Source organism: Rhipicephalus microplus, chromosome 5 (assembly GCF_043290135.1).
Source record: "Rhipicephalus microplus isolate Deutch F79 chromosome 5, USDA_Rmic, whole genome shotgun sequence".
In the NCBI taxonomy this organism is placed as follows: Eukaryota; Metazoa; Arthropoda; class Arachnida; order Ixodida; family Ixodidae; genus Rhipicephalus; species Rhipicephalus microplus.
The window spans coordinates 105,705,474-105,726,036 of record NC_134704.1 but is presented as its reverse complement, the minus strand read 5'-3'; the positions used below and the strand labels follow the sequence as shown (position 1 = coordinate 105,726,036).

General features: G+C 43.7%; 1 protein-coding gene across 1 annotated transcript in view; it reads right to left on the bottom strand.

Moving 5' to 3' along the window:
- Positions 1 to 6,884: 6,884 nt before the first annotated feature.
- LOC119173397 (uncharacterized) overlaps positions 6,885 to 20,563 on the bottom strand; it is a 73,088-nt gene continuing 59,409 nt past the window's right edge. The window contains exons 5-6 of the mRNA XM_075895840.1: positions 16,956 to 17,016; positions 6,885 to 7,064 (exon numbers count right to left, since the gene is read on the bottom strand). Coding sequence (XP_075751955.1) covers positions 6,939 to 7,064; positions 16,956 to 17,016 — 187 coding nt within the window. The 3' untranslated portion in view covers positions 6,885 to 6,938. The remainder of the gene's footprint in view (positions 7,065 to 16,955; positions 17,017 to 20,563) is intronic.

The following is a 20,563-nucleotide window of genomic DNA, read 5'->3' as shown; positions in this document are numbered from 1 at the left end:
ACACAATAATTTCTTCCGAGATGCCTGTCAACAGTGGTAACTGGTAGATATAAATTGCCTGCCATCTGAACTGTGGAGAATGTGCTCCTCTGTGGCTCAGTGCTTAACGCCTCGCACTCATGATTGAGAGGACCAAACTTCGTTTCCCCGTGCCGCAGTCTTTTCCTGTTTTGTTTTTGCGAATTTTCATATATATAGATAACGTACATATACGATGAGTTACGGGGACGTCGACGCTGACTTCGTTGGCAAAATACAGCCGACATTGTCCGTATCACTGCTACCGCAATCAAGGTACGGCTAATTTCTTACGCCTTATCGTACAACGAAGAGAGGCAATGCATGCACTGGTGCAGTCTTAACTAGAACTTAAGAGACCTTATTTTTTGCCAAAACAACGGAGTTTTTTTAGGAATTTATGTATTACTAGTTCAAAATGCCTGTGCACATAAAGTGCACATAGTGTGTCAATTATTGTTTATTCGCAAAGCATATTACTAAAGAGAGCCCAGTTTAATTTTCAATGACATACGGCAGCAGCCACGTATGTGTAGAACGCTCGAGCAGCCAGTTCTTGCTCTGCGGGCCGAGAGCTTGAGGCAGTTTTGGGCTCTGAAGTGATGTATCAGGAGCATGCCCAGCCTAGTTGTCAGGCTGATCACGTGAGAGCCTGATACTGTCCCAAGGTTTCGCCCCGAAGAGCAAAAAACGGTTGTTCGCGGGCTCTACACAGACGTGGCCAGAGCTGTACACGTGTCTTCTTTTTAGGGCAATATTGAGCTGTTTAGGTTGATAGGAATTCACACTAGCACATTTAGGTTATCGTGAGACTACTCTCAGAAGTTGTAGCCGTTTCAACTGCATCGGTATGTAGTGGTATGTAAAATGAATTTGTGGATTTCTAACGTTCAATCCTATCTATTCCTATAATGTTATTATTTTATTAATATAACTGATAACACGTCAGTATATTATTATTATTATTATTATTAATATTATTATTATTATTATTATTATTATTATTATTATTATTATTATTATTATTATTATTACTATTAGTATTAATATTATTATTAACAAATGAATTCTAATTGACAATTTATTTATATGGGCACATTCCGACGAAAAGGTAGAACCCTTCATGCCTATATGGTTAAAGGTTTGACTACCAAGGCATGAAAAAACTATTTAGGCTAGCCTGGAACAGCCTGCACAATTAAGATGTAGGCTAATAAGGAAAGACCTAGTAAGAGCCACTCATAAACCATTTACTGGTTCACCCAGCATGCATTGCACTGAGCAAATAGCTGGTTAAAACCTACGCATTTATTGAAATGCTTTCCCATATGCTTTGTGATCCGGAGGATGATTGTGAGGGACATTGTGTGCGACAATACAGACACGTTTTCTCGGAAACAGAAAGGCCACATGCGAAAATTACAAGGCTGTTGCAATTTAGGGTATTGACAACCTGTTTACTGCTATCGACACCATGAAGGTTCTCGTGCTAGCCACTTGACAAAGAAAGGTAGATCCAGGCTGGTCATAAGAATAATATTGACAATGTCTTTATATGGCAGGTACCTCTAAAGCGTCCGGTTTCGCATGTTCACTGATGACTAATCGTAGCGTTGCGTTCTCTAAGGGTAGGAGAGGTCACCCTTCAAGTGGCTTACACGGATGGATACTGCGGAACGGACATGAAGTGACTTTCATGCTGGTTCCAGCAATAGCTTTGAATCCTGAAATGGCTGCTGCATTACGCTTTTGACTTGGCGAGAGTACACCCGCTATGGTGATCGACTGCTGATTTGAAGAAGGCGGGAGCGAATCTTGGCTGCAGGGGATGCATTTTGGAAGGCGGCTTAAATATTCAGGCCCATGCATGTGAGTATAGGTGCACGCTAAAAACCGCAGGTTGTAGAAATCTTCCTGGGGCTCCCCGACAGTGTCCCTTTTATATACACTGCAGTTTTGGTACGTTAAACCGCAATGAATAATAGGAGCTTTCAAATAAGGGCTCCAACAGCTTTGTGGTCCCGAAAAAGTAGCACCAAGTCTACTGCGCGTGCGTGAGACCCAAGCTGGACTAGTGTTTTGTGTTTGACTTGCTATTTCTCGTCCTTATTTTTAACTCCCACATCCCAATTCTTGTGTAGTTAGACCTCGCGTACCGCAAGGTTCAGGTTTGAGTAGTTTAATTTTTGTTTTGTTTGCTTCAACGATCTGGCAAATAATATACAATCGACCAAGAAACTGTTTGCAGACGAGTGCGTTTTGGTCCAAAAAATAGCTAAAAGAGACGACAAATTACTTATTGAAGCATATTCTAATAAGGTGTCTAGTTGGTGCAACATGTGGTTAATAGGTTTCGCCGTAACTAAGTGTAAAATCATGACAATCCCACGTTCTTGTATCACTCCAAAAAGTTTCAGCTACAAATGGAACTAAGTTAAGCTAGTATATAGATACAAATACCTTGGTGTTTACATAAAGATGATCTTTCATAGCATTCTTACGTTACATGCAGTACTAACAACACTAAGCGTTCTCTTCGTTACCTCAGCAGAAACTTCCGCCAAGCACCCCTCACACCTTAAGTTATAACTCTACCAAGCATTAGTCCAACCAAAAACTGAAGTACGTGTCTGCTATTCGGTAACCAGCTCAATCAGCGTTAATTGCAGTTTTAGAAGCTGTCCGATACCACTCAGCTCGCTTTATTCTTAATATCTATGCTCGTACTACCTGTGTGATCTTGATAAAAGCTACTCTACAACTTTCTAATTTTGCTACTAGAAGAATAATCTTTCGTCTGTCATTCTTTTACAAAATTATGTCACGTAATCAAGTATTTAGAGAGGAATTAATCTCAGAACCTGCATATTTTTGATGCCGTGTTGACCACCCAAGTAGCAATGCTCTTCTACTGCACTCAGAACTTTCTGCATTTCTTTCTTCCGAAGACAGGGAGAGACTAGAACCGCTTTTTCCCCTGCATTGCTGCCACTAAAAACCAAGGGCTTTTCAAGTCAGCAGTTCAGTTTATGGTATGACTGCTCTTGTCTTATTTTGTGTCTTTTTTTTCACAATTTCGATTTGTTGTGTTTCCTTCACTGCTGTCATTATAACTTTTGCCACGTTCATAGCGTGCCCTCCACTTCTATTACACCGCCTGTATGTTAAGGGTATAGTAATAAATAAACAAATCTGATCATTTTCTTACTCAGTCAGGCCTCAATCAGATGAATGCTCAGTCAAGCGTGAGTGTTCAGCTGATTGAGGTGCTGACGCCTGTGCAATCCAGTGCTCGGTAAGGATACGATTTGAAAAAGCAAAAAAAAAAGACAGCTTATGTAGACGCTAAACCTATGATCGAGTAATGAACGTAATCATCGTGAAAAACATATTAAAATAAAAAACATAGGTGAAAGGAATAGCCACAATAAAGTTGTTACCAACCAATCATTAAAGATAGCCTAAAGAACAATAGAGTATTATATTCAGTTTGCAGCCACCTTGACAGCAACAGCGTGCAAGAAGAAGAGTATGCGACACATTTAACGACTTTTGCAGGTTTGTCTTCGATACACTCTCAAAGAACGTTATTCGTTTATTATACCGAAATTTTGTTTGCCTTTCGGAACACACAAATTCGTATCTCAAGGATTGCTCTCAATAATTTGTTCTGCCCATATGTTCTGTAGAGTTGATCACACGTAGCTTGCGGTTAGTGGTAGTTAACTTTTTATTTGCGGTTAGTGGTAGTTAGCCTAGCTCACAATTTGATATTTTTTTTCATTCTCCTTAACATATATTGTGAGAGCTTTTCTATGTAAAGCGGACCTGGTGGAACTAGTTTCTGCTTATTTGATATGGAAGTGTGGTATCAGTGAATGAGATTTGTTCAAGAGGACCAACAGCTCTTCTTTGGAGCACTTCTCGTTTACTTAAAATAGTTCGCGCCGTAGAGCCCTAGATAAGTGCACTCAAATGGAGATGTCACTGAGTTACAGCATAAATTATTGTTGGTTTCAGTCGATTTGGTCAATAAAGGTCTTACGTTTACATCAGAGTTGAGCGGAAGCTTCAAAGTTTTCTCCAAAAGCTTTGCATCAAACGAAGAAGACAATACTCACTGAAGCGATGGCCCTTGTGCAAGACTATATTGACCTATCAGAAGGGGAGTGTCCAAAGCACCACTTCTGTGCAAAAAAATTTGGGACCCCAACTTTCAAAGTGCCTATTTTTCTAAAACATGACACCACATTCAAAAGAGCACATACTAATGTCCATATTTATGTATACACATGCAGTACTCCTCTAATACCGAAGTTTACTGTTCATACTGCATAGATATTAGGTCTGAATAACTATAAAAAAGTCAGGTATTGGCAATTTCAAGTCTTCATGCCGTCAGATAATAGTCAACGGAAAAGCCTCTTTCTCTAGTCCAGGCATATTTAGAATAAACCTGCAAACCTGAACCACTCGCTGGGAGGAATGCCTTCATTATACGTCCAATTTTCCCGAAACGTAGGAAAAGCGGAAAGCTGGAGCTTTGGTGAAAGAAAACACGGCAATGTTTTTATGACGAACAAAGTTACCCCCTGAGTAAGGCACCAAGTCGGTCCCGAATTGTCGGGCTCTTTACGAATTTGGGTAAGGCCATTTCAACAACCCAAATGTTCTACCCGGAGATACTTCATCGAAAATGTTTATATTTCACCTTCCAAACCTTGTATAAATATGCCGCCATACTTTTTGTAACCTACCTCAATCTTCAATCATGGAACCTTGAAGAGCCGTAACGAGCAAGTTCTCTCGCGAAGAGAAGGGCATCAGTTGATTGATTGATTTGTGGGGTTTAACGTCCCAATACCATCATATGATTATGAGAGACCCTGTAGTAGAGGGCTCCAGAAATTTCGACCACCTGGGGTTCTTTAACGTACACCCAATTCTGAGCACACGGGCCTACAACATTTCCGCCTCCATCGGAAATGCAGCCGCCGAGCCGGGAATCGAACCCGCGACCTGCGGGTCAGCAGCCGAGTACCTTAACCACTAGACCACCGCGGCGGGGCCAGAGAAGGGCGTCAGGGGGTGAAAGTAGAGTGTGTTAGCTTAGATCTAACGTATGCTTGTGCATGTCTTTTTGAGTGTTTATGTGAAAAAGTTACCTCCCTAGCACTCGGTACGAATGGTAAACCAGCAAATGCTGAACTATGTGGCCCCGGTGCTTAGCAATGGGTTTTACCCGACGTTGCGCTGAATCCTTTCACAATTATTGGCTACATGTTCATGCTTGTTATTCAGCTTAGATATACGCTTGGCTTGGGCAAGGAGGCACTGGCTTGAGTTTACCACACTGTTTATTTCATACGCCACACATTGTGCCGCGCATGACCATGGTTAGGGAGGAGTGTATTGAGTGGCTAAATTTGTTTCGCAATGCATAGATCACAGTGATTTTTCTCGAGCCACAGGTGGTCACAGACGTCACAGCCGAAGCCAAAGAGCCGCTGCAGAAACTCACTCCCGAAAGCGCATGTTCTCCCCGGCGAACGTGCTCCTGCAATCGTCACGTTGACGCTGTACATCCCGCAACGGCACTTGTTAGGCACGGCGTTAATCCAAGCAGTTGTCATTGCGGGTTACCAAGGCGGCATGGTTTGCAGAATCCACAATTTAGCACGTCTTGTGAGGCTGCCGCATCGTCGGTACGCAGTTTCTGCCAGCACTCAGCCTGCCGGTCCTCTTTTCGTGCCGGGACTGTACCATCGGCCAGGCAAATGCGAGTTCTCTCATGTTTTCACTGTTGGCACTCTTCTAGGATTGTCCGTGGAACACCCATGTGGAAGGTTGTACTAGAAACCTAAGAGAGCGTCCTTGACGCCTCGGCAGCGACAATACAAATGACCTCACTCACAACGCAGCCACTGGCACGCGTTCTTGGGTACGACGCTGAGACCTCCCTCACAACGCAGCCAATGGCACACGTTCTTGGGTACGACGCTGGGAACGGCGCAACTTATAGTAAAGTCAATAGAGACCACTCGTGACACCACTGCCGAAAACTTTTTTTCTTGTAGCCTTTACAGGTTTTTCTGTAAAAAAAAATGCACGTGACTGCGAAAAAAAATTATAGTGCTGGACTAAGTTAAAGCGCCTAAACGCCGTAGGAATCAATGCCGTACGTCCTTGTTGGTGATTTTGAGTGCTAATCAGACGCTCACAAGCCATATCAACACGTCCATGCATCGTTAAAAACTCAGAAAGGCTATCACAAAGCACTTCTTTGGATACAACGTGCACCATCATCAAAATATTCATGCGTTCACGACGTTGAGAATGTGTTGATTCTACTGTTCTACGGCCTCAAATACGCCACACATACAAGGCGACTCGCACAAGAACTCCACATGCTATACTCAGAAAGAAGATTTTCGTTTGTGAAAACGCTAGTAAAACAACCAGCAATCATACATGCATGGCAAAATGATCAAAGCTCTTTAACGTTTCTTTAAGGACGAAACGATTGGTGGTGAGTAGTGGGGGAACTGTATTGGAAGTGTGTACCATGACTGCTTCCTTGCTCTAACCAAACGATAATTTTGAAACTTCCCGATGTAGAATTGTTATATAAAATATATTTTATTCGTGTATTTTTTATAGCAACAGCCGAGTAAAGAGAGGTAGCCGTCGCGAACCTATGGTATTAACTTCTATACTTATTTTCCTACTTCAACAGAGAAAAAAACAGTGTTTCAGATGCCTCAAGCGAAGCGGTGTTTGTTTTTGTAGGTGTGTTTGTCCATGTACCGGTCTATTGAAATGACCCGTGTCATTCAGACATAAAGATGTTTATTTGGATTCAGTCATAATACAATAAATAAGCACATTCATCTGATACAGAAAGGCAACTTGTGTCACGCTCAGTGAAAGCCCAGTGGAAGTGGTTTGCCATCTTCAAAGCACAAAAATAGGGGTTCGCCAATGGCATCCATTACGCGACAAACGCAGCCGGGTGAACACCACACTCCGTCTTTGTGTTCCTCACACTGAAAGAATGAAGAAACAAACACAATGAATACACACCATAACACAACGACATTCGGCAAACAATCAAATTTTCTCTTATAGGTCTAAACAATACCGCTCAGACCAATAGGCATATTTCAAACCTCTGACAAATAAGCACACTCGTAGCGACCAAAAAATTGTCCTGGAGTCGTGAATAGGACGAACGAAGCAGTTGGTACGTTTAACAATGAATTCTTTATTTTGCTGAACTTGGGGAAGAGAAACGGATAGTCAAACTGTGAGCGACACCGACTGTGCGCCGAGAGCGGCGAATACCACGTTATCCGTCAATAATCCAATTGATGGCATGCCGTGTCGGCAATTATATATGCGGCACCGATCATTAGACAATGAGCCTTTTTCACGCGCAGGTGGCCTGCGCATGCGCGCTTACTTCGAGGAGGCACGTGCTATTATTTCTGCTAGCGAAAACGCAACAAAGTTTGCGGGCTAAGCGTCATCTGGTATCACAAATATGCAAAAGTTTTCTTCAAAACAGGCGCGATTGCAGGCTTCCGAAACCGCCTACCGGCATGCGGTGGACAGTTTTGGAGTCCTGGTGCCACCAGTTTTCATTTCGGTCATCTGCACTTGAGGTGCTGCATGGACTAAAAAAAGGCACGTTATCGGTTGTGTTTCCGTGTGAACTAGAATAAACTGAGCTGTATGTGTTCGCACATTACATTATATAGATGATAATTAAGCATTCTGACATGATCCTAGAAATTCTGGAGTGCCTTGCCCAAGACAGTATATACACCTGCAATAGAACGGCAACGTAAAACATAGACAGAAGCGCGTGTGGCAATACTGCCCGTTTTCCTCGTGCTATAGTGATGGCGACTACTAACTTTTGACGTTTGCGCAACAGCATTCCGTTTATATTAAGCAGCCACTTTGCAGCAAACTAGGTTATGTGCGTTGATAAAACATCTAAAAAAGTTTCAGACTTGAAGCACAGCTACAAGAACCATTGGTATTCGAATATCTTGTGAAAGCTATGCTAAATAGGTCCCACGTATCTTCAAGTATTTGCGAATTCCGCTAGGAATGAATGCGAGCACACTGTATAGCCTTACAGATAATATTATGCGAAATGAGTTTCTTTCAGAATGTTGACCGGCATCGTAGCTGTTGGGGTACAATTAACATCTAACATAACAAGAGCATACATAGATCGCCCGGCAAAAATATGATCATGTAAAGTTGGCACGCTTTCTCTATGTGGAATGTCTTTATTTTGAACCGTGACTGCCAGGACAGAAATATTTGTACTATAAAAGTTTGCACCAAATCATGAGTTACGCTCACTTTCTATTGTTTATGGTGTGGCCTACCAAACCATGACATAATAAATATTTCTCCAGAAACTTCTGTTCTTACAAAAAGGATCAAATATTTTGTGATGCCACTCTAATATGCCAAATTAAATTTTTCATCACCAAATTGGCAAGTACAGACGCGTCAAAGCTTATGTAAAAAACGTCACTGAATTTGACTTCAAATCTTCAAGATTAGCGTTATTTCGCTTAAACCTGTCGTAGAGCAGTGAAGTAAATCCAAGGCAAAATCATTATTTCTAGTATTACCTTCATACATGGCATCAACCAAGTGTGTAGCTTTCCTTGCAAGCTGGCAATCGATCATCGGAAGGTATAATAATTGTTGGTGTTTGTTATCACAAAACTACCTTATGATTATCAGAGACACCGTAGTGGAGGGCTCCGGAAATTGGGGTTTTTTAACGTGCACGTCAATCTAAGCGCACAGGCCTCATGCATATCCGCCTTCATCGAAAATGTGACCGCACAGCCGGGATTTCATCCAGCCACCTGCAGGTCTGCAGCCGAGTGCCTTGGAGGCTAAATTTCCATGGAGGGTAGAAAATTCTTAGGAATCTATCTATCTATCCATCTATCTATCTATCTATCTATCTATCTATCTATCTATCTATCTATCTATCTATCTATCTATCTATCATTCTATCTATCTATCTTTCTACCTATCTAGCCACCTACATTTAGCTCTCCTAGACATTTCGTTATATACTATCTACAACAAAATTAGTATTGCATAACATCACCGCATGATGAGCATAAGTGACTAGTTATAACATGAAAATCGTTATATAACTGTTCCGCTGCTAGCGCTGTTCTCTCAGTATCATGTACTAACTCTCTCTTCAAGATACCCTTCTGTTATATTAATAAGATGCGTGTCATGTACAAACATGACTAAATGCCACACCCATGATGCGCTTGCGGTCGTTTGGCTAGCTTCACATGTATCAAATTTGGTATTACGTGGCATGAATTGAGGACAAATGTAAATGACACATGCAATCACGATAATTTTGACATGTACGTCATGCTAATTATGACTACATGGTGCGCTGTGGCTAATTTTCTAGCTTCAGATATACCAAATTAGGCATCACGTAACATCAATAGACGATGAAGGTAAATGACACGTACAAGCATGACAATTATGTGCTGCCCACACAGCGTGCTGGCGACCATGTTTCTCGCTTCGTATATACCAAAGTTCGTTTTAAGTGACGGGAACGGATGACGAATACACCTGCTATAGGCGCAAACATGATTGATGACGTGGAAATAATGTACGGCATAATTTACGTCCGCCTCATAACTTGATAAGACAGCTGCTTGTGCTATGGGGGGATCGGGAATCAACATATTTGCACAGGGCAAGACTCGTAATTATTTTTTAATTTTAAAGTGACATATCAAACTTACTCATTTGTGCTTGGGACGTACGTTCCCGATGTATGTAATAGTAGTAGTAGTAGTAGGTAGCCTGCGACTACATCTTCGTCGTAGTAGGTAGCTACCTCTCGTTAATTCCTTAAAATGTCTGCTGGATGACGGTGCTTGTATATGATGATGAATATATGATAAAAAGGTGTGAGATAGTGGTACTCGGAGTGTTAACTTTATGGATGGATGGACGCTAGCACGAACAAACAGACGAGGTGACGGACGGACAGACAGACAGACAAATAGTCGCACATACAGACACATGGATGCATGGATGTACGCAAGATCGGGTGCGCGGACTGACGGGTCGACGCATGGGTGGATGAACGGACGCACGCACGAACGGATAGACGCACGGATGAATGGACGGGCGAATACGCGGACGGATGGCAGATGAAAGCAAGGAAGGATGCACACACGGACGAACGGGCGGACGCACGCGCGGATGGACCGACACACATAGGGACACAAAGATGAACGGATGCATCAAGGCACGTACGGTCGCATGGACGGACACACATGCGGATGCATTAACAGAAGGGAGCAAGAATGAACGGACGGTTGAAAGCACGCACGGGCTGAAAGATGTTTGGCCCCCCCCTCTCAACATTCACTCCTTGGATATGCTGTGATTTTCATTCGTAAAATCTTTCTCTGGCAGCCGGTCGTTCTCTCATCTGTAGTAGTAGTAGTAGTAGTAGTAGTAGTAGTAGTAGTAGTAGTAGTAGTAGTAGTAGTGGTAGTAGTAGTAGTATGTAGCCACGTCTAGTTTATGAATATGTCAATAGATGGCGTGTGTATATGTCCTTAGAGATCATATCACTTGATGGCATTAGTGGTTTTTGTATAGTTCACGATGTATAGTTCACGGAGGGATGAACAGACAGAGACACGGGCGGGTGAACTAACAGACAGACAGATATGTAGATAGACAGACAAATAGGTGCACGGACAGTCGGTAAGACAGACAGACAGACAGACAGACAGACAGACAGACAGACACACAGATGGACGGACGGACGGACGGACAGACAGACAGACAGACAGACAGACAGACAGGCAGGCAGACAGAAAAATGGGCGGAAAGACACAAATGACAGACAGACGGACAGAAACACAGACAGACACAGAAACAGACTAAGCGACACGTAAGCACGGATGAATGGACGCATAGGTGGGCACACGGGCGGACAGATGGGCGAAAGCATCGACGGACGGAAGGACGGACATACGGGCTGATGGACGCGTGGGCAGACAGATGAACGGCAGCATGGATGTACAGACGGCCAAAATCACGTACGGACGGAACAGACAGAGGCACGGAAAGACAGACGGATTGTAGCATGGTGAGGTGGACGGAAGCATGAATGGACAGATGGATGGAAGCACGGATGAATGGACCGATAGAAGCACGACGACCGACGGATCGATGGGTGGATGGAGGAACCAACAGCAGCACGGACAGATGGACAGACGTTAGCGTGGACGGATAGATGAATGGAAGCATGAACGGACGGGCGAAATCATGGATGGACGGATGGATGGACGTTCCACCATTCTCATCATCATTCACTCTGTAGACATGCTGAAACTTTTTAAAATCGCATCTCACGCGTAGAGTAACACCGACAATATCTTGTACTAAATCTTGTTTTTGAAGGTTAGTTTGGATGTTTCCATGATAGCTTGTGAATATTAGGTTAGCTCAACACAATGTAAAATCATCAAGTGAAGTGCGTCGCAGCCATCGTGGCGTATGTTTCAGGGCATCTCGTCGGGGTTAAACCAAATGTCGCAAAAAAGAAGAAGGTCATGAAAGGCATTTGTGACTTTCTTATAAAACCACACAAAATAGTAGTAAATCTGGCAGGATGTTATTGACCATCTTAGCGACCATGAGTATACACGCAATGGTGCCGACGAGTGGTTTCAGCCGTCGCGACGGAGCAAGTTTGTTGCTGTCGCACGAAAATTGCGTGCATGTGATTTGGTCTTAGACAGCTTTAGAACAGAGAGTCGTAGCCTTGAAAAGTAAATGAGGTTTCAGACAGTCACCTCAAATGAAAAACCTGTCACTGTAGTGGACCAGAAAGACCATACAAAAATGCTGAAATAGGCTAACGATGTGGACAGGTAACAATGTATTTGAACTGGCTCGCATGATGTGTCCACCTCGTTCACAAAACACATTAAATAGAATGCATGGCGGGACAGTGGCTACTGAGCTATAGCCAACCACAAACAGGCACTGTGGCACCAGAGTCAAAAAGTTGTCACATCCCACATCTAGTTGAAATCGTTGATACGGGAAGCACGAATAGGAAGGGCAATATGTCACTTTAAAATCAGCCCAACATTACGAAACAGACATAAATTATGCCGTACATGACTTCCATGCCATATTATCATGTTTGGACGTGTCATTTAAAACAGTCGTCGTTTTACGTCACGTGATACCAAAATTTTGTATCTGTGGAGCCAGCGAAACGGCCGCGAGCGTGCTATAAGCGTAGCATGTAGTTATGTTTTACCTGACACGCATGTTATGATTACCTTGGTTCAACGTGTCATTTACCTTTGTCATCCGTTAGCAGAACGTAACACCCAATTTGTTATATTTGAAGCTAGCGAAACGGCGGTGAGTGCGTGATGAGCGTGAAATGTAGCCATGTTCTTACATGACAAGACACTCATGATTATCATGTTTTCACATGTCAAGTATCTTCGTCATTCAGTCATGTGGTGTAGTACCGAATTGGGTATATGTTAAGTTATCGAAAACGCCACGAGCGTATCATGAGCGTCGCATGTAGTCAGGTTGTTCATGACACGCATGTCCTGATTATCATGTTTGAGCGTGTCATATATCTTTGTCGTCCGTTCGCCTCACGTAATACCAAATTCGGTATATGTGAAAATTGCGGAAATTTCGCGAGCGCATAATGAGCCTTGCATGTTGTCTTCTTCTTACATGAAACGCATGTCATGAGTATTATGTATGAACCAGTCATACACCTTCGTCCTACATTCCCGTCCCGTAATACCACATTTGGTATACGTGAAACTAGCGAAATGACTGCAAGCGCACCGTGAGCACGGCGTGTAGGCACGATTTACATGACATGCATGTCATGATTTTCACGTCAGGGTCCATCACTTGGGCTCGCAAGGCAGTTATGTCTGACCCCACCAGTTTTAAATGCGTAGCATTTCTAAGCCATCTTCAACGACTTGGATCTATCTATCTATCTATCTATCTATCTATCTATCTATCTATCTCACCACTCATGTTTGGTGCTCTCGTGGTCACCCCTTAACTCGGCGTCAACCAGAATTAGCATGGGAGGGTAAGATGGTTTAACTAAGATTACGCACTGGTCAAGAATTGAATAATGTCAAAATCTCATCGCGTATGTCTCAAGACATTTCCCGCCAGACAGTGGCACAAATCTACGGGTGGGTATGTGCCGTTGGTATGCGGTTATGTGCCGCAGGTGATTGACACTTATTTTGTACCCAGGAACGACGAGAGCAAGCATGGGCCATTTTAACGCGGAAGCGCAAAGATATACTCGACATCGGTAGCGCCGACCCGACGAATGCAAGGAATAAATGTCAGACTCCAAGCTGGAATCAAACCCAAGCATTCTGTTTGGCAAATGATGCGTTTTACCACAGAGCTAAGTCTCAGAAGTACTCTTAAATAGATACTAATCTTATCTTCAGTAAATGTCAAAAATGGTTGCAGAGCTGCCAAGCCAATTTTATAAACATTACATATGTACTCCTGCGATAGAGCCGTCACGTCGCAATAACGTCAATTTTGGTTAGCTGTCACGCGCTGAAGATGATCAATGTACCAATGTGCAGGGCCAGGATCCTCGCGAGCATCAGCGCTTTAATTCAGCTTCTGCTTTTGCAAATATGCATGTTTTAATTGGCATCTTGCACAGGTAGAAAGAACTGTTTATATAAACAACTGCAACTCTTCAACTTATGTCTATTCCTGCAAAATTTGTACATATATTTACGCCATTTGATGACTTGTCACTCAATGAAAAAATTGCAACACGGTCGACCTTCCTCCGCGTGCTTCGCATAACGCCAATTGCCAGTTACGTGGGATCTGCTGAATTTTTCGTCAGCATATCATGATAACGTAACTACCACAATAACAGCAAGACCATGAAATGAAAATATGACAGTCATGATATACTATTTATAAGATTTTTTCTTATGATTTCTCACTATTGCTCGTCATACAGTCATGTTATGCCTTACCAATTTTGGTATTATTGATATTATCGAAACAGCCAGGAAAGCTAATAGTCGTAGATAGCTAGATAGATAGATAGATAGATAGATAGATAGATAGATAGATAGATAGATAGATAGATAGATAGATAGATAGATAGATACGCTCAAAGCTGATAGATGAAACGAAATAAAAAGTACGTACAACGCCAGTTTCCTGGCTAGAAATTCGGCCGGCTGTTCTTGTCCGCTGTTAATGTATTGTATTTCTAACCTCTCGCTTGCTGACTGTCAACAAGCCTCTTGAAGTCGTCTTTGGTTTTGTCATGAAGGTAGAGCGAAGAGAGTTGCTCACAGGATGGGGTCGTGACAGACGCGAAGCCGTTATGGATGGTAGCATCGCTCAAGCGCACGAGCTGCTGGTTACTTTAGTAACGAGGGCTCGTTCTTTTCCTTTAATTGCGGAGCAGCTCAGGTACCCGAGTTCTCGTCGTATATAATGTCGCTTAGCGTCTTTCAGCACAGAACCGTATACAGCATAATACTTTAAAATATAGCTCTCTTTAGGAAGAGGCGGTAAAGAGAAGTGAAGGTGAGCAGAAGTTACGTAGGAAGGTAGAAATGAGAGAGGAAATAGTGTAACATAGCTATAAAGAAATTCGCGGAGCTTGAAAAGCATGCACAGAATACCCTCCTACTATATTTTATACTGACGGTGCGGGTAAGTACGTCAGACTGGGGAGGAAAGATTGAAGTGCGAGAATGTAGAAAAAGAGAAGGGCAAATGAGGCACGAATAAGGTTTTTTTTAGTAATGTACAGCAAAATGGAGGAAAATGACTGTGAGAGCCTGCAAGACTGATGTTATAATTAGAAGAAGAAAATGAAGGTGGTAAAAGCCCCACTGCATTACTAATATATATTCCATCTGACAACTACCTTGCAGCACTGTCGAAGATACGAAAGGTACCCAGGCAGTGTCTTTACGCAGCAGATAGTACTAATGCGGGCGTGACTGTGTTAAAATCAACGCTACAAGGACTCTAGCTGTGCTTCTTGCATGATAACTTACAGCAATGGTTGGTATGTGGGCCCTTCGCGTGTGAAATTCTTTATTTTTAAACATTGCAGAGATAACCTGCCGGTTTCCGTAATATCCACCGGAAGCACAAAGACGCACGAAGATGGCAGCCTTCAGAAAGTAGGAGGTGCGCAAATATTCGATTATTTCGAATAACTAATTGATTGGTGTTATATTTGATTCGGTGCAACAATGGAATAGTGAAAACTTGAAAGTATTCAAAATATTAAATATTTTGCGTATAACGTTTGAATAGTCAGCACTGACAAGTCCACCCCGAAACAAAAGTCTGTGAGCAATTATAGGTATTTTTTTCTTCTTTTACTACCTAAATGATCTACACGAATCCTATGCATTTACGAGACTACCGACACTATATTTATTGCCAAATGAACGTATTTCTTCTTCAAACTCCACTTCAATTCTTTTTACTAAGCTTAAACTACTTAGCACTAATCAGCTCCTGTCTTAATCTTGTGATAATTGAATGAGGGGACAACGACTGCTTCAGTTTTCTTTACTAACAACAAATGCATTCGCGTAATTTTTGTTGTGGCTTGTTACATGCTTTCAGTGCATACGCCTTGTCGTAATTACAGGTTGATCGCTTCATCACATTTTTGCCTATATACGTTATGTTTGTTGAAAAATATTTGGTTTTTAGGTCCTAATTTTATTGAAAATTAGGGGACTAAATGTGACCTTCAAGGCGTTAGTGCATTTTTTGATTGAGCCCACCGGTAAAAATATCACGAAGGCTCTAGTCTCTGCAACATACAAGCTTACCTTAGTTTTCGTAGCTGTGATGTTTTTAGTCGAATAACACTACTCTTATGTTTTTGGTGAAAGTTTGTGAATATTTATTTAAAATGAAGTGTGGTGTTTCAGGACTGTTCTAAATATGATTTACAGCCCATTCAAAAACTGTTAAAACATGTTTCAAATATTATTCGTATTTGATTCGGAGTAATTACTGTTTATTTCAAATTTGATTCTCTTACTCCCCAATCGCACGCCCCGACCAAACAGTCAAGACCACCGAGTTCCATCGGTAATCCTGCTTCTCACTTGATCTCCCTCCAGACAGTAAATCAGAATTAGTGTAATCTGTCAACGCTTAGTCAAGTCTGATGCGGAGGGTGAAGCCTAAGGTATCTTTTGTCACTGATATGACCGCTTTTTGTTTTGACGCCACTAGAAATACCGAGACAGTTTCATGCTGTAAAAGTGGTTAGATGTCAATTGAGCAGATAAAAGTGAAAGATTAGCGCCCGTAGTTGTCACTTGACACGCACGGAAGGGGCCGTACGTATTTCCCAAATAATCACCAAAAACGCCAAGACATACCTACCTAGCCCACTGGCAGCTGACGAGACAGACAGACAGACAGACAGACAGACAGACAGACAGACAGACAGACAGACAGACAGACAGACAGACAGGCAGGCAGGCAGGCAGGCAGGCAGGCAGGCAGGCAGGCAGGCAGGCATAGATTATGGCTTCCTGCCTTACATTCTTTAATAAGATTATGTCGCTTTCTTCGTGGAGAACTATGGTCATTGCGGATCTACTGTAGATTTCTTCCAGTATTTTTATGTAGGGTTTGTCTATGCCCTGATTTCATAGTGCCTGCAATCTCGCTGATGTCTCCACTGAGTCAAACGCCTTCTTGGATCTATGAAAGCTATGTTTAGGGGTTGGCTGTATTCTGAAACATAGCATAAATAAACTGTATAAAAAACTTAATATTCAACTTACAGCACCAGGGCAAACCTCCGCAAAATGTAAAGGGCTACCGCCATGTGTTGACCTTGCTTTTCTGTAAGAGATGTGCAATAATATTTTAATAATACACTCAACGTGAAAGTTGCAGGAAGTGCATAACAGTTATTCTCCTGTCCTTCGGCGACGTTGCTGTCAAAATCATTCAGCCTCCTCGAGGTACATGGTGCGAAAGGAAATCATAATCTGGGACGCAGCAGCCCTTTTTACCCTCCTCCTATAAGCCTCTTCGTTCCTTTGTCTTCACATTCCCCTTCCTAACTCACATTACCCTTTGTCTCTGCGTTGCTAGATTAAACTTTATATGGTTATGCTATGCTTCACTCTCCCCTCCTACTTTCCTTTTTCACCACACTAGCATCTCTGTCTCTCACCCGTAGTTTACCTTTCCAACGTTTTCTGTACCATACCAAACCAACTCAGTGCTTTATCACTTGCCCACCTCCATTTGACTTCTCCTAGGGCTCATGAACCGCTTCTCACATTTACTTTCATTGCCTTTCTTGATTGAGCAAGGAAGGTGTGGGAGTGGGTAGTTAGTATTCTATTATGTTAACCTCCAGCTCGAAAGGACACAGTTGACAACAAAACGACATGGATAGTGCTTGTTCTTGTCGTTCTGTTGTACACTGTGTACTTTTCAGGCAGATGCTTAACCTTCTTGCACTTCATATTGCACTTGACTCGGCTACGATTTATGCTCGGTCTTACTTCTGTATATCCTCTTGACATTCACACAATTCAATTTTTTGCCACCGTGCTATACTATACTTGAAAACTTTATGTCATGATACGAGATGTTTCGCACCAAGTAGTCGACCAGTTTATGACACAAAATATAATAAGACGACAGTCCGGGCTCGTCAACTGTTCCACGCTTGAAACTTCCCTCAAATATTAGTAAACAAAAATTGGCAGATTCCAGGTACAATGGCAATCGATCAATTGCGAAGCACTAATAAGAAATGTTGATATGTCACCTTAAAACCAGCACAACGTTACGAGGTGGATGTAAACGATGCCGCACATGAATTCCGCGTCATGAATATCATGTTTGCATGTGTAGTTTACACTCGTCATCTATTAACGTCACGTGATACCAAATTTAGCAAATGTGGAGCTAGCGAAACGGCCGTGAGCATGCTATGAGCCTGGTATGTTGTCATGTTCTTACTTGACACACGTGTCAGCATTATCATGTTTGCACTAGTCATACATTTCGTCATCTATACACCGAATTTGGGATATGTTGAGCTAACAAAACCGTCGCGAGCGCTTGATTAAGGGCTCAATGTACTCCAATGTAGCGTTGATGCGCGCGCACACTGGGCACAGCGATGGTACGTTAGCAAAACGCGAGCACTCTATAGTCTGACGCCAGGCGCGACCAGCGTCCGTCGGCGCGGCCCGACGACAACCGGCGCGAAATGCGGCATGCTGCATTTCGTGCCCGTGCGTTACCCAGACAACACGGCAGACGGCGGAGATCGGACGCGACGCTCATCGGCTCTGTCGTTTTAAGTGTGAATACACTTTATAAGCGACCCCAAACCATCCACCGCCGTCGGCGGCGTCCGCAGCCTTCTCTCTATCTTCAAAAGAAAGAAGACTTGGCGGGCCGCAGCGCGACGCTCTACCGAATAAGCCACGGACGCAACTTTGATATCGGTGTCAGTAACGCGCCTTATACCCCCTCCCCCTTCGCTCACTCCTCCGCTCTCCTCGCTCGCTGCAGCTGCGCGCGCACCCCTCTCTCTCGCGCACCCGCCTTCTCTCTCAGTCTCCCGCCGAGAGCGGGTCGTGCGATGAATATCCCGGAGGCAACGCTACCATCAACAACGAATGCAGTACAACCGAATGCCAGCACTGCACCCGTCGTTGGAGGTGACGGTAGCGCGGTGGTTTCGCCGACGTTGGAAGACAAGGCGGCGCTGCGAAGGGCTCGTGAGACCGAACGTAAGCGGGCGAAGCGTACAGCGGATGCCGAACTGCGTGCTCGCGAGGCCGAGTGCAAGCGGGCGAAGCGTGCAGCGGATGCCGAACTGCGCACTCGCGAGGCCGAGGACAAGCGGGCGAAGCGTGCAGCGGATGGTGAACTGCGCGCTTGCGAGGCCGAGATGAGGCGTCAGCATCGAGCCGCGAACGCGGCCCAAGAAGCGGAACGACAATGCAAGCGTCAGGCGAAGAAGGGCGATGAAGGCCGGCGTCAAGACGCCGCTCGCAATCGTCAACGGGGAGTGGACGTTCCCGAAGCCGTTCCAGCCAGTGAACGTGCCGAGCGGGAGAGGGTGCCAGCCCTGGACTTTGCTCGTCCGGACGCGTCGTGAAGTGTAAATAAATAATACTTCGTATATAATGTATCTGTGTACAAACGCTTCATGACAAACAACACTCAAATTCATTATTTACACTTTAATCATCATCATCAGTAATAAAACTCCCAAGCATTTCCCCGAGGGTGAACATGGTTAAGTGCGAATGCACGGGGTGATGCTATGAGGGGGAGTAAAGTTAAAATCCGTTGGCATTCGCCAGTGAGTTAACGTAAACTCCCCCGTGTGATCAAATTGCGATTCCCAGGAACCATTACACCATCAAGGCACCATAGTGTGATTAATAAATATAATAGTGCGAATTAATAAATACCCCTCATAGCATCACCCCGTGCATTCGCACTTAACCATGTTCACCCTCGGAGAAATGCTTGGGAATTTTTTAGGGGCGAAGCTCCTTATAGCGGCACCCGTTCGTCCCGCGTCCTTTCGTAGTATGTAACCAGTCTTACGCTTAGACCTGCAAGGTGGTGCCGGTGGAAAATTTTTGACCTCCAAGGTGGTTTCGGTGTGAGATTTCTTGTGTGCGTTGTTGAACAATAAAAGATAGTGCTCAATGCACATGTTAATGGCTGCTAAGGGGGAACGAGAGACAGGAGCATTCGGCCTTTAGGTAACGCGCACGCTGCGATCCCCATTAGCAGCTATTGGCATGTACATTGAGCACGATCTGACAAGAAAGGGTTGCTATATTATACTCGCTGGGTGTAACCTCCTTGGTTTTAGAAAGGTTTAGCGAGCTTTGGCCGCATAGCCATGATCACAGTGAACTAGTATATACCATGAACTCGAGGTGGTTAAAGTTGGGAAGTAAACCCGAAGCGCAAGCCGTAAGAAAGTGTGCATGTGCCACCTCCCGTTTAGTCCTTGAAATGTCCGCTGGATGGCGGTGCTTCTATATGGAGAATATATGATGAAAAGATGCGAGATGGTGGTACTTGGAGTGCTGAATAGATGGACGAACGGACACACAGACAGATGCATGGATGGACGCATGAACGGACGCAGGCGCGGATGCATGGACGAACGCAGGGACGGACGCACGAACCGACGCACGCACGGACGGGTGGATGGACGCTTGGACGGTCACACAGACGTACGCATGAACGGACGGAAGCAAGAACGAATGGACGGACGAATGCTTCGCCCCACTCCCCATCATTCACTCCGTGGATATGGTGCTATTTGTTTCAGCTTGAACCGTGCTCTTTTCAGTGTTGCTGCTCTAAAACTTGTGCGACTGCATTTACA